Source organism: Varanus komodoensis, unplaced genomic scaffold (genome assembly GCF_004798865.1).
Source record: "Varanus komodoensis strain SLA01 unplaced genomic scaffold, ASM479886v1 scaffold45, whole genome shotgun sequence".
NCBI lineage: Eukaryota > Metazoa > Chordata > Lepidosauria > Squamata > Varanidae > Varanus > Varanus komodoensis.
Window position 1 is genome coordinate 1,995,593 of NW_025336011.1, and position 27,844 is coordinate 2,023,436.

At 44.6% G+C, this 27,844-nt stretch overlaps 1 protein-coding gene across 2 annotated transcripts; it reads left to right on the top strand.

Moving 5' to 3' along the window:
• Nucleotides 1-589: 589 nt before the first annotated feature.
• CDK5RAP3 (CDK5 regulatory subunit associated protein 3) lies at nucleotides 590-19,636 on the top strand. Of its 2 annotated transcripts, none has more exons than XM_044444709.1 (14): nucleotides 590-650; nucleotides 2,769-2,814; nucleotides 3,015-3,146; nucleotides 3,664-3,764; nucleotides 4,555-4,603; nucleotides 6,096-6,274; nucleotides 7,434-7,570; nucleotides 9,034-9,178; nucleotides 9,682-9,801; nucleotides 10,134-10,215; nucleotides 13,717-13,811; nucleotides 15,357-15,562; nucleotides 16,537-16,708; nucleotides 19,329-19,636. In XM_044444709.1, the coding sequence occupies exons 1-14, from the start codon at nucleotides 645-647 to the stop codon at nucleotides 19,392-19,394; spliced, it is 1,536 nt and encodes a 511-aa protein (XP_044300644.1). In that variant the 5' UTR covers nucleotides 590-644; the 3' UTR covers nucleotides 19,395-19,636. The 2 variants fall into 2 exon arrangements, with proteins under 2 accessions (XP_044300644.1, XP_044300645.1); XM_044444710.1 differs by having other exon boundaries at nucleotides 13,723-13,811.
• The last annotated feature ends 8,208 nt before the right edge of the window (nucleotides 19,637-27,844 follow it).

Below are 27,844 nucleotides of genomic sequence, written 5' to 3' on the forward strand. Positions count from 1 at the left end.
GTTTCGTCCCCTACTCCAAAGTAGTAACACTCAGTCACATTTCTCAAACAAATGTTTAAAGTTTTCAAAAATCGTATTTTAAAGTGTGCAAAATAACGACTTTGTGCAAAATTCCTCCATTGCAAAAGTTTCACGGTTGTATTTCTCCCTTACACATAGGACCGAAATTCGATTTTTTACTATATAAAAATATAATGATTGAAGTTTGACTTCAAACGTCCACCTGTATCCAATCCATTCCTCTTTGACCTTGCCCTAAAACGATTCTATTTGACTCTTGATTGTACTCTAATTGTACACGCAGATTCATACGTGCATAACTAATACTCGCCTGCAGAAAATCGCACTTCAGAAGAAACGAAGCTGGCAGTTTTCGGGCTCCACCTGCCGGCCGATAGCTGTCACTGCCTCTTTCCCTCTTATTGGTGAATTGTCTTCGGCCAATCAGACAAAAGGATGCGTGGACTTTTGCAGCTCCCTCGTTTCACTTCGCAAAATGGGTGGGTAAGGAATGGTGGGACGCACGGTTTTGATTGGCTGCAGTGAAAGAGCTTGGGCCTGCGTCTACTCTGATTGGCTGCTGAGGCGGAAGGGCGGAGTCTCGAAGAGGAGCAAGTTGTTTTAACGTCGGGCGCAGTGGGACCATGCAGGTGGGGGAGATTTTTTAATAATCTGGGGAGCCGGTTGGGCGGATGCGCTTCTTGCGTCGTTCAGCAGATTTTGGCAGTCCTAGGCTAGGGCGTCTCTGCCCCCTTTCTTCCTAGGAGAGGCTTCTTTTCGGAATGCCACCCCCACCCCCCGTGCTCTCTTTCCTGGAAGTCCTTTCTTCTATCCAGTCTCCATTCTATAGAAAATCAGGATGTAGTTATTTAATGCTAAAGAGGGGGAGGAAGGGAGGAGAAAAAAGAAGAGTGTCTCTGGGCATGTGCGGATTGGCAGACTCTGCCCATGCTTGGAGCACTGTCTTCCTTTTCAAAAACCCTTCAAAGTCTTGGTAGTTGAATTCCATTTCAAATTAAGTAAGGTGCTGACTTCAAAAGGAAGATCTCTCTGATGAGGGTGACAGCTGCCTCTCCAAGCCCTTGGAGGCTTCCTTAGGTGTATTCCAAGCCACTTAATGATGTTTTGTTTTCACCCTCACCCCAATGTAATTGGTAACTTCATGCCAATGCATGTTTTCCTTCTGTAAGAGAGGAATTTGGCTATATAGTGGGTTGTTCTGTGTACTGTAAACATTACATCCCTGAAGAGGATATTAAGATCTATGCCAGTAAGAAAAAAGGAAAAATTCTGCAAAATTTTATAGAAGCAGTATCTAATCCCAGCGAAGCTGCATGGTATAGATAACAAATACTCCAATGTATGTTGCAGATGTAATCATGAAGTGGATATGTATTTTCATATGTGGTAGGAATGTGAATATATAATAAAATTTTGGAAAGAGGTTTATAAAGAGTGCAGTAAAATATTAAGTCTAAATATGGTTATATGCCCCGAGATTGCATTACTTTCAAGGCTTGATTAAAAAACAACAACAATGGAATTGGAATAACAAAGAATTACTAACAAATTTGATGATTGCAGCAAGATCAATTATAGCTAAGACTTGCAAAACAAAATATGATTACCAATTGTCTGATAGCTATATTCTGGACTTCTCTATACTTATGTCAAATTAACAAGCAATATTAAATTGAGAAAAGGTCACATAAAGAAAAATAAGTTTAATGAGATTTGGGGTATATTCATTGATTATGTTTTAAGGAAAAGAAAAGGATTTGAGTTGTCAAAGGAATCATTACAATTATGGAAGGGGGGAATTTCCTGAAGTATTTTAAGGTTTATTTTTTCTTTTAATCATGAGATGCATTTTTGTTTGGGGGGAGGGTACACAGTAATGTAATAAATATTTTTATTGTATTTTTATGTTTGTATTCTAAATGTAGTTCTTTTTGTTTTTATTTTTTAAAATTAATAAGTAAACATTGTATCCTTCCCATTGTAAAAAGATTGTGTCAGTCAGAATTGCCTGTTTTAAGGGATGCTTCACATTTTGTGCTGCTGATGTGCTTTTAGCATGTTCACATAGTAAACATGGCAATATGTGAAAGAGATGATGAGATAAGTAAATATGCAATGGTCACAGGCAACTGCAGTTCTCCAGAGCATGTCAAATGTGCCCATTTCTATGGAATCTCTTACCAATATCTCAGATGAATTCCAGATGCTAAGAGTCATGGGTGAACAATTACATCTTCAGCCGTGTAGAACAGACCAATCAATGGACTTTCAGCTGTTGTTGGAGTACAATTCCCATTATCCCTGACCACTGGAGATACTGGATGGGACTGAGGGAATCTGAGGTCTGGAAAGAAATGTACTGGTTTGTCACAGAGTCCAACAGCAGCAGGACGGCCACAGGTTCCCTACACCTTGTCCAGAATCAGCAGAAGGCCTCTTGGTTTTGACTAGTCAAGCCCTAACTTACTTGGGCATGACAGACCTGACAACTCATATCCTCTGTCCCACTGTAACTTCTTAAATCCATAAGCCATTTTAATTAGATATTCCAGTCTTTTCATACTTAGAGTACAGCTCTTTGCAGCCATGATCTTATCCCTGATCTTTCATAACAGGAGCCAGAATTAAGCAGTAGTGGTAGTTTCCAGGTGTGGTATGAGCAAGTAAGGGAAACAAATTAATAATGAAATGACTGGGTCAGGTTTGTCTTCCTTGGGGCTTCTCAGTCTCTGTTTTTATTTCAACAGGAGTATCAGAACTTGCCGATTGACATACAGACCAGCAAGCTGCTTGGTATGTGTCTCTTTTTTTCCAGGCAGATGGGAATGTAGTTGCATATTAGGCTGGCTGGGAATCACCTTAAGGATGGAGCTTTATTTTATAGCTTTCACTGTTGAGTGAAAATGTTCCCACAACCCCCAAGTCTAAATATCTTTTGGGATAGGAAGTGCTCCTTCTGGCATATGTTTAATGTAGGTACCTTCCTTTTGCAGACTGGCTTGTGGACAGACGACATTGTAGCCTGAAATGGAAGGGCCAGGTCCACGCTGTCCGTGAAAAGATTGCCACAGCCATCCAAGACATGCCTGAGAATGAGGAGATCAAGCAGCTTCTTGCTGGTTCCTGTGAGTGTTTCTAGAGGCTCGTAACTGGAGATATTTCGGATCATATTGCTAGGTGCCTGATGTGCCCAACCTGATACAGGAGAGAGCCAGTCTCAAGATTGCTGGAAAAATAGGAGTTTCAGTCCAGTGTATTATTTAAGGTCGTTCCATTCTTAAGGGAAATCTTGAAAGGTCTTCAGAAAACTCTGCAGGACTGTCTCATATAATTGAAAATAGGACAATATCTCAAATATGAGACAGACCTGACAGAGTTCTTTGAAAACTTAAGAATTCCCCTGAAGACACTAAATAATATATCAGACCAAAACACATTAAGCTTTTTAAAAGACTAAGCTATTTTTCCAAAATCTAGCGATTGGATAATTCCTGAATGCATTTTGGATGCATCCCAGTGTTCTTCTTTTCACTAACCTATCCAGATACCTGAGATTTTAACCAGCCTTAATGGGGAAAAGAAATGGGACTTGCAGAAAGAAACAGAGCTGATCAAAATCTAAGAATCTCTCTCTGATTCTAGATATTCACTATTTTCACTGCCTCCGGATTGTGGAGCTCCTTAAAGGGACAGAAGCTTCCACTAAAAACATCTTTGGCCGCTACTCTTCTCAGCGTATGAAGGTGGGTGAACATGGAGAGGAAGAGGTTCATCTCTAGCATTTCAAAATGTAAGGTAAAGCCCATATTTGGTCCAAGCCTCTTTTCTAAGGATCACAGTCCCTTCCATTACTGGTCCTCCAGAGGCTGCTATACTAAGAGACCAAGGTGCCATCTAGTGTGGATTTTGACCCTACCATCGCTCATAGGAAGAGTCCTGATGGTACCATGTCTGAAGATCAGGAGCAAAGATTCCTCCAGGTTTGAATGATAAGTAAACCTGGAGAGCGTTTCACTTTTTCTTTCCAGGGCATCAGATAATCTTAAAGCACATGACTGGCAATGTGATCCCTGAAGAAGGGAAGAAAATTGAAGTTTCACTGATAGCCGGCCTGCCTAGAGCAAAATAAACAGATGGACCAATACACCCCCAGAGCAGGGGTGGGTAGTCTGTAGGCCGCAACATCTGGAGGACCACAAGTTGCATAGAGCTCGGTCTGGTCTGGTCTCCACTTTGGGGAAAAATGACGGAATACAAGCATCTTTCATTTTCACAATTCTGCTGCATTTTTTCATTCTGGAAACTAAGTTTTTCTTGCTGCCCTATTTTCTGCTGTAGATGCTTCCTTCCATGTGTGTGATTCTCTTTCACACACAGGGTCATGAAGTGGGACTGGGTGTAAGCCATTCCAGGATATCTTCCTCCTCACCCTGAAGGTTTTTTCCCCCTTCCACTGACTCCCAGCCTGCAACCTTTAGAGCTGTTGAGCTTTGTAATGTTCTCACCTGCTCTCTCTTCTGTCTCCCTTCCCAGGACTGGCAAGAAATTGTATTGCTGTATGAAAAGGACAACACTTTCTTGGGTGAGGCAATCTTGGCATGTGGCTCAGAGACGCCACACAGGTGTAACAGTGAAACAAGGATGGCTAATTTTTGTGGGCAGGTTCTTGTACTCAGTGCTTGACAGCTCCAGAACCACCAGATATCCTGCAATGGCCCCCGCCCGGAACGCAGCTTTCTCATCTTGACTCATGGGAATCACATTCCTGGATCTGACCAAGGATCCATTTTGATGCTGTCTCAGGAGTCAGGGCCATGTGGACACTCCCTTCAGAAGTCCTGGACCAGTTTGTTCTTTCCTTGCTGCTTGATGCTGGCAGGGAAAGAGTGGCTCATAAGGGATGGGCATGGAGAATGCAGACAGCAGGGGAAATTGCTCAAGGCACCCCTTGGGGAGGCACAGTAAAGGCCTGAAACGGCAGATTTCGAGCTCCTGAAATGGGGTGGGGGGGTTAGCTGTGATGGTTAGTAGCCTATTTTTGGTTAATGTGTTTATTCCATCTGCTCTAGCAGTGATCTCCACATTCTGGGACTTGAGCTGTAAATTCTTCCTATGTGAATAGATATTAAGACTGGATACTTCTCCACATCAGAGATTCCCTGCCTGTGGAAAGCAAGCATGTCAGAGAAAAGGGTTCTCTTCAGTGTACTGTTTTTCTACACACAGACTATGTGATAGCATTCAAACGTGTACTCCCCCACTTGCATTCTAAAGTGGTACACTCCAAAGAGGCTACCACATGTATTTTAGGAAGAAATAAATTGGTTCTGTGACACACTCCATAAATGCAATACGTTGGCAACTATCATAGACATCACTAAAATAATCCAGACCAAATCTCTGAATAGGCCAAGGATACCTAGGCAGCATCTCTCTAAAAGTTAACTAATTATAGGTTAATATAATTAAGCACAGGAGGTCAGCAACCCAAGGTAGCGTATGTTGTTGTTATGCATCATCAAATCATCTCCAATTTATGGCAGACCTTTGAATGGAAGCCCTCCAAAATATCCTGTTCATAACATGCCTGCTTAGCTGTTTTAAATTCAAGGTTGTGGCTTCCCTTATGCAGTCAATCCATCTCTTGTTTGGTCTTCCTTTTTTTCTGCCTTTAACTTTCCCTAACATTATTTTCTTCCCCATGATTGCCTTTTTCTGATGTGAGATAGACATTTCAGGTGACTCTTAGGAGTTTGGAAATAGCAAGAAAGGAAGGTAATGAGCTTATCCTTTTGTCATTCCAGTGTCAGGAAATATCAGCTACAAGGAAATGTAGCTGCATGCTTTGCTGGCCCTTTGTGAAAGGATGACTTGTAAAATTTATCAACAAGAGTTGTTGCTTTTAAAATACCCATCAGATCCAATTTTAGAAGGGGCATTTAGCTTAAAAAAACCATTGGCTAATGTATCACCTATATAGCGGGGCAGGGGCAGTTTCCCACTGCTTTTCATGTTGCGTGTAGCTTGCCTGTTGCAATATAGCAGGGTAAGTTGAAAATTCTTTCCTCCCACAGTGGAATTGGCCAGCCTTCTGGTACGGAATGTCAGCTACGAGATCCCTTCTCTCAAGAAGCAGATTAGCAAGTGTCAGCAACTGCAACAGGAATACACCCGTAAGGAGGAAGAGTACCAGCTGGCAGCCACTGAAATGAGAGAGCGTTTCTATGCCTCCTGCAAACAGTATGGAATTACGGTACCAAGTGTGACTGCCTTTTACTCTTTGCTCAGTCTCTTTGAGCTGCTCTGCCCCCCACCCCCCAATCTCTTGGGGAAACCTTGCATTCTCAAGCTGTCATCCTCAGCTTATTTTTTAAATCACCTAAATAATTTGTCACCCACAACCTTTTGTGACTCCACCCAGACACTCTGGGGTAATCAGAACTAATGGTAGATTAACTACAATTTGTCGCTGGGCTCACACATCATGAAATAATCTATTGGAACTTGCATATTCAACATAATGGTGGAACATGCTATGGCAAATCATGGCAAATTTACTTTACAAATCAAATTTACTTAAGATGTGCCACTGTTATGTGCAAACGGGCTCACCTCTCTCTCTTGCTCTTTCTTTTCATGCACCTGTATACGCACGTGTCCTCGCTTTCTCTTTCTCTCTCATAGAAGAAGCAAGTGTAATATTATTATAAACTAAGCAGTTGCTGAAAATGCAAACATAGCAATCAAAGTCATGTGTTTCAGTGCACCAGCGTTGGGGAACCTTTGGCTCTGCAAGTGTTGCCGGCTGCACCTACCACCCTCCCTGACTATTATCTGTGCTGGTTGGGGCTGTTGGGAGCTGGAGTCCAACATTTTCAAGGCTACAAATTCACCATTTGGAGTTGGAAGGGGTGGTCAATAGGTCATAGGCATATCAACTCCAGCCCTCAGGTGCCAAAGCTTCTGGTAGACATTGCCTGTGTTTCAGACAGAATGTTCACCCGCTGGTGAGGAACAGCTGTTTCAGAAGGACAAATTAAGGAATGATTTCACTTTTTAGAAATCTAAACATAGCAGAGTGCAGAAATGTGCATGCACAGAATCTCAGAAGATTGACAGTACTGCCTTTCATTCTCTCCCAGTGTTATCAAGCCCACCTTATTTTAATTTTATGTGCATAAAATGTGTTCAACATAAATGTCTGCCTTATTGACCTTTTGCTTGTCAGACTTCTCTTAATCTATGTTACCAAGGGTGTAAACATTCATTGGTTTTATTCTACAGTTTTCTATATATTGTGGAGGGCATTCTGAGGGTGCAGAGGTACTTCCAAGAGAAAGCTCTTCAAGATTCTTGGGAAATGTGAACAGTGCCAGCCCAGTCTTAGAAGGCCCTGTCTCTAATCTTCTCAGGGGGATGATGTCCGCCGGGAACTGCTGGCCTTGGTGAAGGACTTGCCATCCCAGCTTGATGATATTGGAGCTGGTGCCAAGGGGCTTTTGGAAGCCATTGACCTGTACCAGGCCTGCGTCCAGTTTGTGTGTGATGGGTAGGTGCTCATAAGCTGGAAAGGCTCTGGAATCTGGCTCCTCTTTTCCATTAGTTTGGTTCTGCATTGCTCAGTGGTACAGCACAGAATCTGCACACCAGAGATCCCAGGTACGATCTCCAGGATCTCTGCTTACAAGAGGGACTGCTAACAGACCCTGAGGAAGGCCCTGGCCTTGGAGAACTGTTGCTGTAGCCACCTTAGGGCTGGATGGACCAATGACTTGATCAGCACAGTCATTTCATGTATTCTGGTGCCTGCACAGGGATACTGAATCTCTTTCTTTTGAGGGATGAATTCCATTTTGGAGAAGCTCTTGGGGGGGGGGGGTCTCCCTTTGGTTGGGGCTTTGGTTGGGGCCAAAGGGGCATGGCCAATTTTTTTAAAAAAGCATATTTCAGTGTAAAGCATTTCCTGCCTGCGACTAAGCCATTAACAGAAGTATTTCCAGCTTTTAGAATGGGGAGAAAAGTGCTCCAAAGCTGGGAGACCACTGGATGATCTGTGGTCAGGAAAATGGGGTAGGGAAGGCTGGATCAGGAGCCCCAGGTATGTTGGATCTCGCTTGAAAGGCTGAGACCCAGCACTGGGGACTAGAACTTGCTCCCATGGAGATCCACCAGACTCCATTTCTTAGTTCTTTCTGCTGGCAAGTCAAGATATTTTATTACAAATAGCTTTTCTTGTTTGCAGAGGTGTGTTTTGTATGTGGTTTTTTGCTCTTGCTGCTTTTTAGTATGCTTCTTGAAAATAGTGTGCTATATTTTGTTTACATATATTTTTACTAATTTTGGACTTGTACTTGCTGACAGTTAGGACTCCTAGGGTATGGAATGGGCTTCCATGGGAGGTGGTTGAAGCCCCATTGGTGAGGGTGTTCAAGGATAAGCTGGACATGCACATGGTGGGCATGTCATGAGCGGAGCCAGCTAGAGCCAGGGGTCAGACTAGATGGCCCGGGAGACCCCTTCTGACTCGCTGTGTTTCTTTGTTGTTGTTTAGACATCATGTCTGTTACAATAGGGAAAATCATTGACAGCCTGATCCTAGGCATATTTATTCATATGTCCCACTGATTTCAGTGGGATTTCCTATGCAATCTTATATATATGCTTACTCAGAAGTGTGCACACGACTGCCTAAGAAATGGTCTCCATTACTTGGAGGTTCACAGGCATATTTGGGTATCTAAAAGTGCAATCCTGTGCATGTTTGACAGGAGGAAGTTGCACAACTCCATGTCGGCTGGGGCACACCTCAGTTGTAGGACTTGGTTTCACTCTAAGCATGTGTAAGATTGCACCCCAAAGAACTTAGGTAGCAGATGCTATGGACCTGAGCAGGTAATCTTGATTTACTAACTGGCAAGGTGCAATCAATCAAGAAGGCCGTTTGAACAAGGAACCATCTTCTTGATGCGTCTGCCTTAGCTTGCTGATCTGTCGTCTTCCCTTTCATTCTAGCTCCACAGAGCAGGTAGTCCCGTTATTGCGACATGTGCAGGCTCAGGGCAACACGACCATCTATGAGTGGAGGCGGGGCATCAAGCCGACCTCGGTGGAGCGACCGAAGACTGAGGAAGCGGTGGAAGCAGCGGGGGAGGATGTGGTATGTCCCCGTGGCGAAAGGAGTCGAATTGGGTGCAGTGAAATATACATGGTTTTTATACAACTTGCAGTGGGAGAGGTGGGGAGAATAATGCTGGGCTTTATCCAAGCCATTGCTTGGCCCTAGTATTTGCTTAGAACCGCCAAAGTGCAGTGCTGCTGTGCTTTTGCAGGGCGCATGCTCCTAATTGCGGAATAGCCCTGGCCTGTTAGACAAACTCAGATCCCTAAATGTTCTGCAGGCATTGAGGTCTGGTGGATTGGGTGCTGGACATAGATCTGAGGTCTGAGTTCAAATCCCATCCAAGCTGTGGACTAACTAGATGGAATGTGGGTGTGTTCATAAAAATAGGAATGGGATGATTATGGGAATCCAATTATGGAGTGTTTCTTTGGAAGAAGAAAATACTATGCAAAGTTACTTTGATTCAGCCTAGACGTGAACTGCAAAATTCTCCAATGAAATGTTGGTTACTGGGCCCATGCTTGTCTTCTGGGTTGCAGATTGACTGGGGTGACTTTGGAGCAGAGTCAGCATCGGCTCCTGAGGTAGATTATGGTATCTCGGTTGAAGAGGCAAGTGAGGAGATAGACTGGGGCATTTCTGTGGAGTCAGAAATGCAGGTGAGTGTCTTCTACATCTGCCTGCCCCTCTGTTCAGCCAGTGCTTGTATGAGCTTCAGGCCCTGTCCCAGGTCATTTAAACTATGTCTTAGGCTGTGGCCTATGCAAAGTCACAGTGTCATAACATTTCATACATTTTATCAGTCAAAAGAATGCTAGGCTTTTTCTTTGCAAATGTATGAAGTAGAAACTTGGATAGGCATGGAATAAAGTTTAAGATCCTGGGACAACGTGTCACACAATGCAGTCCAGCTGCACAGATCCACCATCATGTGACTCACCGTGCTTGCAGGTGCCAGTCTCTGAAGTAGCCTGGGTTTCCTTTTCCACAGGAGAGCAGTGCTGCAGGCATAGACTGGGGAGACGGGAAGGATGATGCATCTCAGATCACACTGTTGGAGGCTGGCAGTGAAGGTAAGAGCTTTCACACCCTGTTTCTGGGAAGAAGTGCTACACTCGTGATACAGAGCTGGGGTAAAATCCTTTGGGCAACAACACTGGAAAGTTAACAATAAACTCTACAAGTGAACCCAAGACAATGGCAAAAAAAGAAGAGATCCCAGGCTTTTAGCAGAGAAGTGATCCCCTTACGCTGTTAACAAAAAGAAAGGTTGTGGGGCTTGGGTATTTGGGGGGTCCATGTCTTCTGACACAGAAGCGAGCCCTTGGATACACGTTGTACAGGCACAGACTGTGTTCTTCTTTCTGCAATTTGTGGCTATGCTGCAAGGAGTCCCAGCTCAAATTATGGCCTGGCTGCATGCTTTCTAATCTCAGATGTGTTCAGCTTATTCCTTGTAATAAATGTAGGCCACCATTTTATGGTGGACTTTATCAGTAAGACGAACTACTGACTAGTCTTACTGATACTAACTACTCAAGGATATGCATTTGGGATAAAAGAGTCAAGCACAGCCACAAATAGGCCCTTTCCTAAGGGACTTGTGCAGGAAGATGGCAGGAACAACCTATCCCAGTGAAAAATCATGTTATGTTCCTATGAGGTGCAGCAGAGACTAGTAGTAGAAGGAACCGTGTGGTGCAAGAACTCTGGGCAGCAAAGAGAGGCTGAAAAGCCTGGACCAGCAACTGGGAAAAGGGTGAAATCTGGAGTTAGATTAAAAAATTAACTTACTTAGGTTAAAATTTTTCTTAAATTAGGTGAAAATTAGCTTAAAATGCTTGCTGCTGCATGATTTCTCAATCCTGTTATCAAAATGAAAGTAAGTATCCAGCCCTCTTAGTCTGGGCTGTTATGATTAAAAAACTACGTGTAATATTTGTACAAGGCTACATCTTTTTGAGAGGGGCCATTTACAGTTTTGTCTCTTTCCCCACTCCACCCCCCACCAGCCTCTTGTTGCTTTCTCTTACCGTTTACCCAAATCTTGTATCCTGCTATTACTTTCTTCCCTTCTCTGAACTCTCTCAATATTCTGGGAGAAAAGTACAGCCTCTAAATAACTTAGAAATAGCCTATTTATATAGACTGCAGATTTATTTCTGTGGTGGAATGAACTGAAATTGTTTCAGCCCAACATTGAGATTCTGAATTGGCAAAGATCTGATGCTGGAGATGCTGAAAGGTAGAGAAATAGCTTTTCTGCTAGGCCTGAGGAAGAACATGTAGCTTCCAAATCTGTAATTTCCTTGTGTAGTTAAATGCAGTGCCAAAGATGCAAGTGTTTTACTCTTCCCAGCACCACACATATGCATGTGTGGACACACCGATTCTTCTGTAGTAATACATATTAATTACTGTTTACCCTGGCTGGACTCTAAAATTAGTATCAAGCCTGATTGAGGGAAAAGCTGCCCAGGCAAGGTGATTTGTATGTCAAAATTGGCAGGAGTGGAAGGGGTTATGTGCCTCTCTCTCCCCTGATTTGCCTCCACTAAAGCTTCCCCTACTCTCTGATCAGTGTTTCCTTAGCAATGTCATAAGTAAATTTGTCCAGAATCTGACTATTTGGCTAAGAAATGGGAAGGGAGCAGACACAAGAGGGAGCTGTTGGATGTGAGTTTCTTCCTCTCGCAGGGGATCCTTATCCACAGATCAGTACCATGCCCAATCTGCGTTCCCTGGTGCATTTGCTTGATTTCCTTTCCAGTTGTTGTCCTGGTAGTTTTGCTCTTTGTGCATCAGTGGCTCATACGTGTGCCAGAAAAAAACTGCAGTATTCCCAGGCTGCTGGCTTCAAAACAGCAAACTGGAGTCTGTTGCCGGTTCATAAATTTTCCTTCGGGCAGATATGAACTTGAGTTTGACTGAAGGCTTCCTGAGCCAATGCTGCACAGTAGTGCTCAGAAGGGGATTTGCACAACATGACAACCCACCATGTGTTGCTATCCACAATGGGTTGTCATGCCATATGAACCCCAGACCAATTCTTGCAGGCTGGCTTGCTTGAGGGCAACAAACCACCTTGACAGCACATGGATTGTTATAGGGATTGTTGTACTCACAATGGGTTGTCATGCCATCCAACCCCAGGTGACCCCATTGTGGGTTCAGGAACCAGCAAGTGAGCAACTTAGAAGGAGTGGCAAATTTTCCTTGCCTTTTGGGAAGGCTTTTCTTGACAAATCTCCTTGTGGATTTTTCAGGGGGATGCCTGCTTTCACATCTGCATATATCCAATGGGTAATAAAACATGTGGATCCCTGATACAAACAAACAAAGCCCTGGTGTTTAACAACTAACTGTCAAAACTTCAGTTCCTTAGAAAAAGGAGTAGTTCATCTTTTCCCATGTTCCCAGGCACCTACAGTCTTAGGAACAAGTGGAAAAGTGAGAGCATTTTTAGGACAGTGTAGTCCTAAAATACAAAGCAAAACAAATTTTATCACAAAATGGAGTAAATCCCCCTGTCCCCTTTTCACAAATGCAGCTTGCTTGTGACTTTGACTTGACTTGACAGTTTGCCTTCTGACAGCTGTCAAATGAAAGCAAAGGGGAAAAGGCAGTCTATACCCTCTCAGGGTTAGTGTCCAAGGCTGGTACCTGCAGCACATGACCCAGGTGAGGCTGCCCATTTTTAGACCTCTGTAAGCCTTTCTAGATGGTCCTGGGATTTGCTCGAAGTCCCCATATTCTGCACTTCCAGGCCAAAGTTTTCTCTGACATCCTCTGACACATGAGGCAGTAGGGTAGGGAGCTATTTAGGGCAGAAAATACAGAAAACTCATTGGCACCAACAGTGACTGCCTTTTAAGATGCAGTGCTCAAAAATACATATTTGAGTCCTTGAAAGTTGCAACAGCTAAAGCTCCTGGCTTATATTGCTAAATTTTAGAAACTAAGGCATGGAGGAAGCACCATGTCTCTGTGATATCGCCTCACTGCTATATATGAATTGTGCTCTCTTTAAACAGCCTTGCTTTAGCAACCTGTTTCAAACATCCTTTGAAATAACAAACAAATCAGAATTCTGCATCATCAGGCTAAATCCTAAGTCGTGTAAAACTAAATCCTGTGTCCTGTATACATGATGCAGAATTATGCACATTTGTGCATACTGTTTGCTTTAAGTTGTATCATTTATTCTGTTTCTCCTTGTAGAGAGGAGTTGGAAGAGCTTTGGTCCACTGAAATCCTTCTCATCTCCCCTACTCTGTGGTTTCCTCAATTCACTAGATACTTCTCTTATAAATTCCAGCTCATGTTAATAGACAGAAGGGCTACACACTGGGGGTGGGGGTCTGTATGGTACCAAGACCCCTCCTTATGCAGTTGTTCCCATCTGCCAGTGGGACTGTTACTGATCTGTGACCTTGCAGGAACTCTTCATTGTGGGGGCTTTACAGACTGTGTGTCTGGTGGGGAGTAAAAAGGTGAAGGAGAAAGTGTGAGTCTCAGAACTTGTAGTGTTTTGTCGTAAATCAAGTCTGCTTTCCCCCTACTCTCCTCTCCACCCCTAGCCTCAGAGGGAATCGCGCGAGGACCTGATGCACTCAGTATCCTGGAGAACTCAGAGAGCCGGAACCAATTCATTGATGAGCTCATGGAAGTAAGAGCGGCTTCTGCAGTGCTACTTTTATGCACCAGCTCAGCCTCCCCCAACCTGCAGCCCTCAGCTGTGCTGAACTAAAGCTCCCTGAGTATGTTGCACCACAGCTTTTGCCAGCTCCGTTGGCTGGCTGCCTGTTGTAGTCTGGGCCCAGTTCAGAGTACTGGCACTAACAAGACCCTAAACAGCTTGGGGACAGGATATCTGAGGGAACTCCTGTCTCCAAATATTCCTACCAGACCACTAAGATCTTCAATGGAGGTCCTTTTCTGAGAGTCACCCCCCAGGGAAGTGAAGGGGAAAATGGCTAGGGGAGGCCCTTCTCTGTGATTGCCCCTCATTTATGGAACACCCTCCTCAAGGAAATGCACCTGGTGCCATCACTTTTTTAATTTAACAGGTGTTTTTAGTAGCCGATTTGGTTTTTAATTTATTGCTGTATCTTCATTGTGACTGTTTGGCTTGAACATCAGATTTTTTTATTAATGGATTTTATTCTTGTGCAGCTGGTTTTTTTGTCTTATTTATTGTTGCTGTAGGGGTCACATAGAACATTGATTTAACAATCAATAACTAACTGGCTGGGGTATGCTGGCTGTTTTAGACTTAAAAATCTGGAGGGCACTAGGTTGGAGAAAGGTGCTATAGGTTAATCCCTTTCTCTCTACTAGATCTTTCCTCTCCCTGTGACCTAAAACCATTAGCTTATCCTTCTCTCCAGTCCCCTTGTGACAGATTGGAAGAGACCCATATTCCATCATGTGAAGTGTCTTTTGAGATACAACATGATGGTCTTGGTTCTCAAATTTAACTCACCAACTGTTTTCTTTCCTTGCACAGCTTTAGAGAAAACTTAGAAATCCTGATTCCTCATTTTTTCTGCTTAAAGCCAGCAAATCCCCCCTCACCCCAATCCCCAATCTCCAATCTCAGAAAAATCATTGCTTTTTCTTTTGTATGGGCTAACAACAGAACTAGTTCTGACAGAGGTGGTAAAACTGGGTCTCAGCTGAGCCTCCCATGATAGCTTGTTTCCCTTGTGGAAGGAGCCTGTGCCTGCAGTTTGAAGGGTGCATTCACAAGCTCTTGGAAGACTTAATTAATTAGTTTAGACAAGTGACGTGTTGAACCACAAGGCCCATCATCCCCAGGCAGCATGGTGAATGGCCATACCAGCTGTGCTGCTTCAAGCATCTTTTGTGCACCATAGACTTCCTCTTCTAGTCAGGACAGGACAATAACACCAGATCTGCACCTGTTTCTCAGCATCTAACCTCTCAGAGTTCAGTCTGATGCCAGCTCCAAAACGGCAAAGCTCCTTGAGTATATTCAGTAAAACAACACACAGGTTTACAATCTAAAGAGCACAACATGTGAGGAAAAAGAAAGGAGAGGGAAGAGGAGAAAGTTAAGGGCTGGTGGAATGGCTCTGCATCCTCTTCCCATCTTTCTCAGTGCAGCGGTGACAGCTGAGGGGGGAGGCGGAGCCTGGCAGGCACCTTTGCTCTGCCTTCCCACTGCCTACCACTGTCCTGTCTCTCCCAGCTGGAGATCTTCCTCTCCCAGCGCATCGTTGAGACAGGTGAAGAAGCAGACATCCTCTCAGTGACGCAGTTCCAGCTGGCGCCACCCATCCTGCAAGACCAGACCAAAGAGAAGTTGGAGGCCATGGTGGCCACCATCCAGGACCTTATTGGCCGGCTGACCAGCTTGAGAATGCAGCATCTTTTCATGATCCTCGCCTCCCCAAGGTTGGTGACGTTTTCCTTTTCACCTCTTCTGCCCCACTTTCCTTTGGAGGCACAAGTGAAGAAGGGCTAGGGAGGAGGCAGGCACTGTCCCTTTTGCAAGCCAGGTTCTGATGGTTTCAATTAACAGTGCAGGGCCCAGGATTAATCTCACACTTGGTTGAAATGGAGGAGAGATACAGGAAGGATTGGTCAGAAGAACTGGTGGCATGGCTCACAGGCTTTGGCAGTGCAGGGGCCTTCTAGAGTCTGGAATTCAACACATAGATTGGATTTCTGGAGGACCTTGCTGTATGAGAATAGACACAATTTTATGGCCTGAGTGAAAGTTGTAATTAGACCATGTCGGAACAACTTGCAAGGCTTCTAGGATTTATTTATTTTGATTTATATCCTGCCTTTTTCCTACAAAGGGCTCAAGGCAGCTCACATCATTCTCCTCCTCCACCTTATCCCCACAACAACCACCCTGTGAGGTAGGTTGGGCTGAGAGTCTGTGACTGGCCCAAAGTCACCCAGTTGGTTCCATGGCTGAGCGGGGACTAGAACCCAGATCCTCTGAGTCCCAGTCCCATGCTCTTAACCACTACACCACACTGGCTCAGTGACACCATTCGAAAGCGAGCATGTCTACTCAGCATGTAAGCAGGGAAAATCTTGGCATGTCTACTCAGAAGTAAGCAGGATTGAATCATTCAGAGCTTTCTCTGCAGGCCTGCCCCTTCTCCTTACTGGGGATGAGCTTTCCCCTGCTAGGCAAAGGCCTGGGGGAAGTAGTTGGCAGAACAGAGGCCAAAGGTTCCCCATGGCTGCCTTAATAGGTAGTAATGGTGCTGGAGGCTGGACCAGATAGTCATCTCTGTCACTTCTAATGCTGTGGTCCTAGGATCTCTGGGTCTTGCATGGGTGCTCTTGTGGTTCAAGTGCTTGGACCAAAGTTTGCTTGCAGGTCTCTCATGGATGCACTTGTGATTCAGGTATGTGGACCGTGTGACTGAGCTCCTCCGCCAGAAATTGAAACAAGCCGACCTGCTACTCCTAAAGAAGGAGCTGATGATTCAGAAGCGGCAGGAGGCATTGGAAGAGCAAGCCAGCCTGGAGCCAAAGCTAGACCTCCTCCTGCAAAAAACCAGGGATCTGCAGAAACTGGTGGGTGCAGTCAAAACTGCAAAGATTGGGGACATCCAACCTCTGAGTTCAACTGTGCAAAGATCTTTATAGTTCCATTTCAGATGTTCTCCAATATGATCCAGTGTGATCATAAACTGTGTTTTCCTCCCAGGAGACTACCACCCATGGTGGAATGCCTGGGGAAAATAGGGAAAGCTCTGCAAACCGGATGATGTTCTGCCAGGCCTGCCTAGTAGTTGGACTGGTGAGCCAGTAAGTGAATCTGAAAGGCAGGGAAGGTTAATGGTTATTCGACTGCAAATGAGTCATTAACTGAAAGATGAAATTTCAGGTTGGAACTGTGTGTCTGTAGTTCTGGATTATTTTCTTACAGTCTTTTCTTAAGAAAATGTTTCATTAGCTTGAAGTTAAAGATCACTTGGGGGCAGGAGAAGAGCTGGGCTTTCCTTTCTGCTGTGGTTTTTTTTTAAACTGAATATTGCCCCCTAATGCTGTTCTTACCTCTATTGGGGAAAATATATCCTTTACTCAAAAGATTGGAAAGATGCTGCAGAATTACCTTCACTCATCCTTCCCCTTCCCCCATTCTTCCCTTTCAATTCACAAATTCCCTTAGCTTTCTTTAGTAATCAGAATTTGCTGTAAATCAGGTTATTTCCCCTCTGACCATTTTGCCAGGCTAAAAAAACAATTGTGAGGAAGGGCAGTGGCAATTTTCAAGGAAAAAGCTACAATGGCAACAGGTCAAAAAAGATATTATTCATCTTGCATCAGATTTCTGCTTCAAGCTGCAGCTTCAGAAGCTGTGTTGTATATAAATACATAAATAATGAATAGAAGATACATGTTAAATAGCTTTTTCCAGAAATACATTATATTAACCCCTAGGTTGACAAGCCAGGCCAAAATAGAGGGCGGTGGAACAGGGGTCTCCAGTGTCATCTCTGAAACTCTCCTCTTTTTGCCCCTTCAAAAAATAGGTTTTAAGAAAAACCTTGAAAAATGTTAAGGCAGAGCCCTTTCCTGTTCTAGTTTGCTGTTCTCCTGCCCAAATACCTGACTGGCCATTTCTGCCCTGCCCTCTTCTGCTGATGGGGAGCCAAGGAGACACCCTTTCCAGCAGACGCCTCCTCCTGCTTGGCTGATAACCCAGAACCTTCCCCTGGGTAGAGTCGTCCAGCTGTGGGAGAAAGAAGCCACATCATTCTCCAGCATGTCACTCCCTCCTGGTTTGCTAGGGAGTGACCAAACTGAAAACTTTGACCTCTGGTCTCCCACAATTTCTGGTGTCTGCTTCTGCACAGTGTCCGAAGCTAAAGCTCTCTCTGCACTTCAGGTCCCATAGTTACTACATGTGCTTTTATATGTAGTATAACTTCAAACTTTTCTATTTAATAAACCAGGAAAGGCCTGGTGGGGTTGAAGATACACACAAAATACAAGTTGTGCCTTTCTTAGGTGTAGGGAGGGGGCTGATGCTGCAGCGGGGGGTCCACATTTTGGCTAGGGCTCTATGTTTCATGGTGCCATGCAAGTGAAATTTCAGTAATCAGTTACCAGTTCTTGAAAATCTCTGTGTTCCTATTTAGTAAAAGTAAGGCAAGATTCCGGCTGTAATGGCTATGGATATAAGCTTGAAGCTATATATGGGCAATATCTGGTGATACCTCAGAAATTGATTCCCCCCTCAGTCCAAAATGTATAAAGATTTGAAATTTTTTTGGGGGGCGCGGGGAGTCATTAAGATTTTAAATAGGAGTTTGCCTTTCCCCGTTACTACACTGCACAATTTATTCTGCTTTTACTAAAGACTATGCAAATTTAGTGGCAGTGCATACAGGCCATAGTAGTATTACTGTGTGCAAGCAGGGCCTGTGACAGTTAAAGGGCCTCAGAGAGCCAGGCTGGGAAAAATCGCTGCCTGAGATCTTCTCGTTTCAGCAGTAAGAGATGTGTTAAATGGACCAGTGGCATTACTTAAGATAGCCCCTTACAGCTGTAGCTCAGTTTTCCTTGGGGCTGGTGTAAATGCAACATGGTCTTGCCCCTTCATCATAGTTAAGAGATTAGGAACAAACTGCAGAATTGCATGATCCTCGCTGCTCCCATGTTCAAATTCTCCTTGTTTTGGTTAACCAGGATTGGAAACTACTTTCCACCACTGGCCTCAAGACATACACTTAAGTATGGTGAAGGCTGGAGGAGGGAGAAGGATGCTGAGGGAAAAGGCAAGGGAATAGTTGCACAGCCTCTGTAGATTTTGTTTGTTTGTTTGTTTAGTCACAAAGTCATGCCTGACCCATCACGACCCCATGGACAACATTCCTCCAGGCTCTCTTGTCCTCTCTGTAGATTAGGCTGTGGCTTCTGCAAGAGCATTTCTTGGTGAACTGTGCATTGTTTTAATCAGCAGATTCCATTTGGGTTTTCCAGATGGAGTAAAAAATATGTGGAGAACAAGAAGCTTCTAGACGGACCTCTGGCCATTCGCAAGGCCTTGCTGTAAGGGCCACTCAGAGTCTTTAAAAGCTCAGCTAGGCACATGCCTGTCCTGGGAAACTTGCTGTAGGATCCTTGAGGTAGGAACCTTGCCATTCGGCTTCAGAGGACTTCTGACAGAGAGCCTTCTGTCTTTCAGATTGAAGCGGACATCTCTAAACGGTACAGTGGCCGGCCTGTGAACCTAATGGGTACCTCCCTCTGACTCCCCCTCATCATGCTTGCCTCAAGCACCCTTTGTGGGGTTGGAGTAGGAAGGTATGAACCACGACCTCAGTCGGAGAGGAGCAGTGCCAAGGAGGAGGAGGGAGAAGAATGAAGCAGCTTTAGAAACAAGAAGGGATACCATCTGAGAAGGCTGCAGGACTTTGGGCTTCCTTGTCTGCATTCTCTGTGGAGCAATGAGCAGGCCCCACACGGTTGAATAAAGCTGTTGTCCCTTTGTGAGGTCCTCTCTTCATCTTGTATCTCCTTTGACTGTGGAAGGTATAACATGGCTCCTTCCTGGTTTCTTGCTGGGGACTTAACATCTTAGTGCCACTAAGATATTAGTACTACTTTTGCTTTGGGGAAGATGTTTGAACTAGGGTAGAAATACCACTGTTACTGTTGGGCCACATTCTGTGGTTTCATCTAGCAGACAAATGCACCTACTCTCTTTGGGATACTTATTTGACCCCCATTTTCCTGAAGAAGAAACTTCTAGCACAGACGTCTCGTGCTTATCTCCGGTTCAGCAGTGGTTTTGATCCAGAATTGCTCATCCTTATATTTGATGTGAAGCCAACTTAGACTCATTTAAATGAGTGGGACTTATCTGGCGCCAGCCCACTGATTCTGCCTCCTCTTACACTGGTTTCTAGTACTGTGGTTAAAACCTCCGCTGTGAGAAAGATTCCCAGGGAGACTCGAGTGACTCCCACTTGTCTGGTGCGATGCTAGCTCTGTCCTGTAGGCTGAAGATAAACTTTCAGCTTTGCAGGCTGTTGAGTTCCCTGAATTACCCTTTACGTAGCTCGGAGCAAGAGTTCCCTGCATAGAGACCTCCCTTTCCTCAATAGTGAAATGTTAGCACTGTTCTCTCCTAGGCAAATAGGGCCAACGTGCTACTGTTGGAGATCCCATTTCCACTTTGTCCCACCAGCAACCCAGGGTTTGAATGACAAGCAGAAAGGTAGCCAGGTATGTGGTGAGCCAGTCTGTCTGTCTGTCCGTCCGTCCCTCCCACAGTTAGCATCCAGGAAGCTGTTGGATCAAAGCATCCTGAAGCTGTGGATGAAAGACAGAGGGCAGCGGTGCCAATGAGCAGTTCCTTGTCTGGCCTCAGATCTGTACCCATTGTCTCTTATCCTGGCAGAGGATACCAAAAGAGTCCGTACCACCCCCCTTTTCCAATTATTTGGGGAGGAGGCAAAGAGAAGGGTGATCAGTTGGGGGGGGAGGTGATTCGATTTTAATTTCATAGGAGAGCAGTTGATTCATTGCTCTTTGTCGGTGGTGTTGACTCTCGTAATGACTTTCCATCAAAATGAAAAGTGGAATGACAGCGTTCATTATTCCTGCTGCTTGTTATCTCAGCGGCGGGGGGAGGGCTGTCCCCTCCCCCCCACGCCGCCTTTCAGCCATCCTGGACAGTGAGTGATGGGCCCTATTAATCACCGACCCCGCGGACTCTGGCGGACACACGCTACCCGGCAGAGAAGGGGAGAGAGATAAGGCACCAACAGCCGCTCCAATCAATTAATGTCAAGCGGGACTCTGCCGCCCCTCCCACGCTGCCTGCTTTCACCCTCTTGTGGTTATGGAGGTGGACATCTCAGGGTGAGGTGGGGTGCTGGGAGAGAAAAGGCAAGCGAGAGCACTGCCCACTTGGACGGTTTGTTGGAAGACCCCTGGTCCCTTCCATCAAAGCCAAGTCTTCTGGGTTGGGAGAATTTTTGAGCCAAAGCTTCTAATGGGATTGCTGCTCTCACGCCACCTCCAAAAAAGGAGGTGTCTGTCAATTCTGTCATCCCCCCCAGTTGCATTCTTTCTGACACGCCCTCTCTGTAAATCTATTGGACAACTGCAGACATATTCCAGCCCTTCAAAGCCTGGTGAAATCCCTTATGACCCACCTGCTGGCTAGCTTATTAGCTGTGATGTTTTGTATCTGGGGCACCATTTCTTAGGCATTCTCTCCAAAAGAATCCTGTGAATTTTACTTCTGTGAAGTGGCTGAGTACAATCTCTTAACTAGTCCTGCTTTCATGAAACTATAACTCCCAGAGCTCCCTGAGAGAAAAAGAAGGACTTTTAAACAAGTTTATGGTGTGTAGATTTGTGTGGTTAACACCAAGCTTGAAAAAGATGAAAACCAAGCCGTGTGTGCAGTGCTTCCAAACAAAGCTTTTGCTGTGCAATCACACTGCCCTGCTCACAGAATTTTGACACCTTTCATCAGTATTTCCCCTCCCATGTTTTGCTGTGTCTTCCATCTTTTGCCTGTCAGAAGGAAAAACCACTAAGATAAAAGATGGAATAGCTGTGTAAGAGCCCTCGCTCTGGAAGCACCCTTGAGTTTGCACTTCTAGGCTTAGGTATACATCCATGTTTACTTCACGGCAGACCTTACAGTAGGCCTCTGCTCCCTAAAGTTTGCTTTATTTTACTAATCTCGGGTTTTTTTTTCCTGTCAGAACTACCAGTAGCATCTGGCAGAAAGTCTAAATGCACATCAAACACCATGAAAACACTAAAATTGTAAACAAAAACATTAAAATAATGATGGTTGAGAACACTCAGAGCCAAACTGGACATGATACAAATGCATCATTTCAGTGTAGGTCAGCCTTTCTTCTTTAATAGAAGGTGTGGGAAGGAGAGGATTAGCTGGACAAACCACACTCCCTTCCCTCTACTCTTTGTTTCTGAGCAGGGGGCGTAAAGCCTCTTTTCTCCTGAGGGCTGAGTTCAATTTTGCAGAAGCTTGGGGAAGTGGGTTGGGGCCAAAAGCAAAAGGGACAAGCCAAAGTTAACGCGAAAGGGCAAGCTAAATAAATAATAAATCCTATCTTAAAAGATGACTGGAATAAAGACATATTAATTGTCTAAATACAGGCAGAGGGGAAACCAGGTGAATCCCCACCAGGAAGGAGTTTCACCATCAATGCTACTACTGAAAAAGGCTCTTCCATCTTGGATAGATATGTCAGTGTTTTGGGGAGTCCATGATGATGAACATTCCTGTGGGGAAGCAGAAGAAGGGGTTCAGGTAACACGTTTGGCTCCTCAGCTTGGCCAGTCGCAAAACAAAAAAATGTAAGATGTGATGCAGAGAGCATTAAATGTTGATGTCCTGCTGAACTCAAAGTACGAGGAAATCAGACTTTGAAATATACTAGCATCTCTATCATTTTGCATTACTACAATGATTATATAAAGCAATAAAATTTGTGTAGGAGTCACATATATTTCGTTATTCAAGCTCTTTGATTTCTACAATGAAACTATTTTTACAGAAGGATACAAATTGTGTGTGTGTGTACATGTGTGTATCTCCTATCAATCTATTTCAAATATTAAGGATCAGTCATAACTCTCACCAGATTTGTTAGTTTTATTAACTCTTCCATATTTCCATTTGGATTGAGATTTCTTGCATCGTGAACCAACTTCTATCTTGGTTAAAGTTAAAATGCTAATCATTCATTCTTGGTGGTCTTCCATCACTTTGGACATCTCACTAAAAATGTAACTCCCATCCAAAGCCATCCTGTTATTTCTCTTGTCCAACCTGCGTTAAATCAACAAGCCTTTTTGAACTCCACCTCAGAAATGCTGCATTGAGAAGATACCCCCAGCAGCACATACATTTAATGCTTACATGGCTGCAATTATTCATTACAGAATCATCAAATGAGAGGTGATATATGAAGGCGGAAGAGTCACGGGAATGCACCATGTAATAACATTATAAATGGCTGCACTAGAAAACAAATGCTTGTCACAGTGGCTGTTATTAATAATCTAAAACTATACATGCTTAACAGCTCCAGATTTAGTTCTGGGTTGGATCTAGATTTTTGCTGGCTCAACTGCACTGTTGAAAGTAGAGTTTTCATTCCCTCCTTCTCACCATAGTCCCTCAAAAGTGCTACACAAGGAGTTCTTGACTCTGGGGGAATGGGGTGAGTTGCAGTGTGGGGGAGACAGGGAAACCTCCCACGAATGGATCCCATCCTTTTGCAGAGGACAAATCCTGGATCCAACCCAAGTAGAGTCATGACTAACTTAGGTCCCATCCATTTTAAAGTGGCTTTCTATGTCTGAAACCAGCCAATTGTCTCATAATCCTCGCAACAGCCTAACAGGTACATCACCATTATCCTTTACAGCAGCTGCAGATGGTCTCTCTCCTCTAAGGTAATACAAATTATAGCCCTCTACATTGTCATCTTATTTTTATTTCTGCTTATCTCTAGGCACCCCAAACAACAGCTATCTTTACCAACTGCATTCTATGGACAATTTGTTTTTATTGCTTTTGTGACTTTTGGAAGCTAGCTTGGGAGGTGTCATACCAAACAGTGGCATATAAATATTTTTAGAGTCACGCATATTGTGCCAACTAGCTTCAGGGCCTAAGAGCCCTTGAGCGAGACGCCTTGTCACTTGCTGTGATTGCTCCTCCTCCTCTTTCTCATCACCACTCCCACCTGATTGATTGACAGGCAGAAAGCCAATGAGCTGGTAGGCCATGGGATGTAGCAGCAATCCCTAGGGGTATGGCCCAGCCAAGGCTCCTTGCTTTGGAGTTTGTTACCTAAGTAATATGCCTGGGGAAAGCAGCTTCAAGGCAATTCTATTTGGTGCTCTTCCTAAAAGACTGAAGGCCAGAAGGGTCCAGAAAACTTTCCTGGCTTTTGAGTACAGGTGACATTTGCTACACTGCCTGTTGAATGTTAATAACATTTCATCATTCCCCCACGTGCTGCTGCTTTTTCTCACCAACACCAGTGTCTGGATCAAAGTGAGAGGCAGGTGAACAAGCAGGTTGCAGTGCTGAAGGGGAGGCACTGCAGCTCTTGGCTACAAGCCCCAGCTAGTCTTTGGGCCATCAGCAGATGCCTGGCCCTACCTAAACTTGGCACTGGTCCCGCATGCATGCATACAGATTTACACCAGTTCTGAAAAAGGCTCCAGCTCAGGTTTTGGAGAACATCCTTAGGAAGGTGGCTTCATCAACTGTAACTGTGCATGTTCCTAATGCTTTGATGTGGACCTTAGTTATCCCCATGGTATGGCTATCCATTCTGAGTATCCAAACCACCCCTTCCTCATTCTTATTTCCATCTATTCAGCAGGAAGCTGTTGCTCTGCTTGAACAAAAGCAGTAGGCTAGGGGAATGCATTCATTATCACACCCACTTTTCTAAACTCAGTTTTTTCTAAACTTTTCTAAACTAATTTGGAGTAATTAGTACCCTCTGGTCTAGTACTCAGAATCACTAATTAGAATCTTCTTGTATCCAGTGATTAAGACATTTCAAATCAAGGGTTAGGGTATGTTAAAACAGGCCAACTAATCCATAATAAGGGAACTTATCTATGAATCCTGAGAAGGTCTTTCACATTAAAGATTTGCAGGCAGCCTATCTGATTTCATACCCAGTCTATACCCACACCCATCCTGGACATTTTAACAAATTAAAACAGTTGGAAACCTTTAAGGGCAAAATACAAGTTCTCCCACACTCAGTGTATGTAAGCTTCTGAGGCTGGAGAGGTATGCATTCAGTAGCCATCTAGCCCATTTTGGGCCAACTAGTTAAGCACTGGGGAGGAAAGAAGGCTGAGACACTGATTGCAATTAGCGTAGTACAGCGAAGGCCCCAACTGCTTCCCTTTCTCCCACACCCTTTTCTTCTCTCCAACATGCAGTTGCAGGCATGGAAACACAATCAGCACGGGGTTCTCCTTGCCAGCTGCAAGGAGGCAGGGTGGTGGTCGGCTGCCCCACCTCTGAGGCCACGCAGCCCTGGTGCTGGAACTCTGAAGAACCCCGTGCCTGCCCCCAGGCAATGGTGGGCAGGCATAGGATGGCACCCAAACTAATATTTTGTTTCCTAATTCTTCAAGCCTACAGATGGAAGTGCCATCACAGGTTAAGCCTGGCACACAGACATTCACTTCACTTGATCTCAACTCACCAGAGCCTCTTTCAGTCCAAGCTATGAATTCCATTTTGGAGAGGCTTTTTGGGAGCCCTGTGCCAGTGCGGCAAAATGGGCAGCAGCAACAGCAGCAGCGACGAAAACCACACTGTCTTTTAGCCTAAAACTCTTACTGCTAGGACCTCAACAAGAGTTTATTTATTTATTTATTTATTAAAACATTTTTATGCCGCCCCATTCGCCGAAGCCAGCTCACTCTTTTACGCGTAGATGGGGAAATGACGGCACAAAAACCAGGAAACCACCAAATGTCCAGTAGTTGTGGGGAAAGGGGTGCGGCCAGGGCAAAGCCTTGTGGGGGCACCCAGAGAGCTGGATTTGGTCCCTTGGACTGATGATGTGCACCCCTCATTTATACCATCCTTTATTCTCTGTCAGTTTATCTAATTCATCTTTAGGGTCATTTGTTCTAGAGGGCATTGCTGCATCTTTGTAGCAATGAGTGACACAGATGGTCAAAACACCCCTGCTCTCTTTGACATGAAATTATTTCATTGGATAGACACGTCTACAAATGTTTTAACAGAGAAGATAATGTGGGCACAGCCCTCCAGCTATGCTCTCCAAAATCCAGTTTTTGAATGATATTTAGTAAATCATTCGATGATACGGATATCATACAATCATATGCACACTATAAAAATTGAAAGCTTTGCTTTCTTTACTTCCTGTCCATACTGCCCAACTGCTGGAGTTCTCTAAAGACAGTTGAGAAGGATCAGCACTCAGTACCAGTTCATCAGCCTCTGATGAACATCAGTCACCAAAACGCAGGCAGCTTCCCAATGAGGCTTTTGTTGCGCTATTGCCGTGCCTCAGTCACAGAGTCATACAGGAGTCCAGATGGTGTCGCATCCCATTTGAAACCTGCCCATGCCTTCCTTCCACTTCTTCTGTCATCTTCTTTTTTCTTACTGCCAGGAATTATGGTATCTTTTGAGTGGCAGTGCCTCCATCCAGAAGCATCGGTGCTACGAATACACATAACCATGATGGGCAGTATATGCTGATGGTCTACCTTCATTTGCACAGTAAGCTACTGGCCAGGGTGGATGGTTCCTGCCGAGGGCTGAGCAGGGCTGTCACGGACAGGATGTTTTGGAGGGCTTTCCTTCATAGGGTTGCCATTATGGCTCCTGCACCTCAGGGGTCATTCTGCCTTCTGGTGTTCTTGCATGCTTCCCATTCATTTCAAGGAAATGTATAGATGAGATTTTTGTTTCTGAGAATTGCGCTCCTTGTCTTTTGTTCTTTATTATATTTCTATGCCACCTATTCCTTGTAAGGAATTCAAAGCTATTTACATAGTCCCTGACTCTCTCCATGTTATCCTCTGTGAAGTAGGTTAGCTTAAGAGTCTGTGCCCAGTCCAGATTTGCCCAGTGAGGACTAAAGCCCATATCTTCCCAGTCTTTTAGTGCAACACTCTAACCACTATGCCATGCTGCTTTATGGTTAAATAACATTATATCAGAATATTATGCATGACTACTCAGAAATAACTGCTATTATTTGCTCAATTCACATACTGTGTCTTTTGAAGATTTTACATGTGCAATTGATATACTTGACACAAACACCCTGAAATGTGAAGAGCAAATCCAGCACACATGGGTTTTGCAAGCCGCTCCTACATAAGTGTGCTCATCACAGAGCTGTGAAAGGCTGCCAGCCGTCCTAGTGTATGAATTTGTGGCTGGGAAAGCCTCTTTGTTCACAAATCACAAAGACCACAACCTGTGTTCTGTTCAAAGAATATGACAATTGTTCCCCATCTGAAAAGGGAAGCCCAAGGAAAGCACACAATCAGCACAGAGAGTCAGAGGAATGCCTGCATTCAGGATCAGCACCCTCCACTAGCCTTTGCTCTGGATAGCTGGGCTACGTAAGTCCATGGAGAGAAGAGAAGAAAATTGCAGGACCAGCCTTGGCATTCGGCAGACTGATGCCATTGCTTGAGGCAACAAACACTGCCAGAAGTGGCAGGGACCGTCTCCTGAAAGTTCCTCCTGGACTTGCCAGCAATTCCTCTAAGTTGAGGGGTGGACCTCTCCTGGGCCACCTAAGCTATTCCGTTGCCCCAAGTGTGGTGTAGGAGCCTGTCCCATTGGCAATAGTGAAGTAAGCTTCAGCTGCCAGTCAAACTGCCCTTGCTTCAGGCATCTTGATGTCTTGGGTGGCCTTGGCAAGTGGGCAGTAGAGCCAGTGGTGGGAAGTTGCTGGGCCCATACAGCTGTCCACAGAAAGACATTCTGTTCTAGATACAGTTAAGAGACCGAGCTAAAAATCAAGAGGTTCCTGCTTCAAACCTTGCTTCTGCCATAAGCTCACCAGATGACCTTATGCAGGCCATTTTTTCCTATCCTAACCCCCAATTCTCTCTTTTTGGGGGGTGGGTGGGAAATAATAAGAAGAGGTTGTGGGAAGGATTGCATAAGGA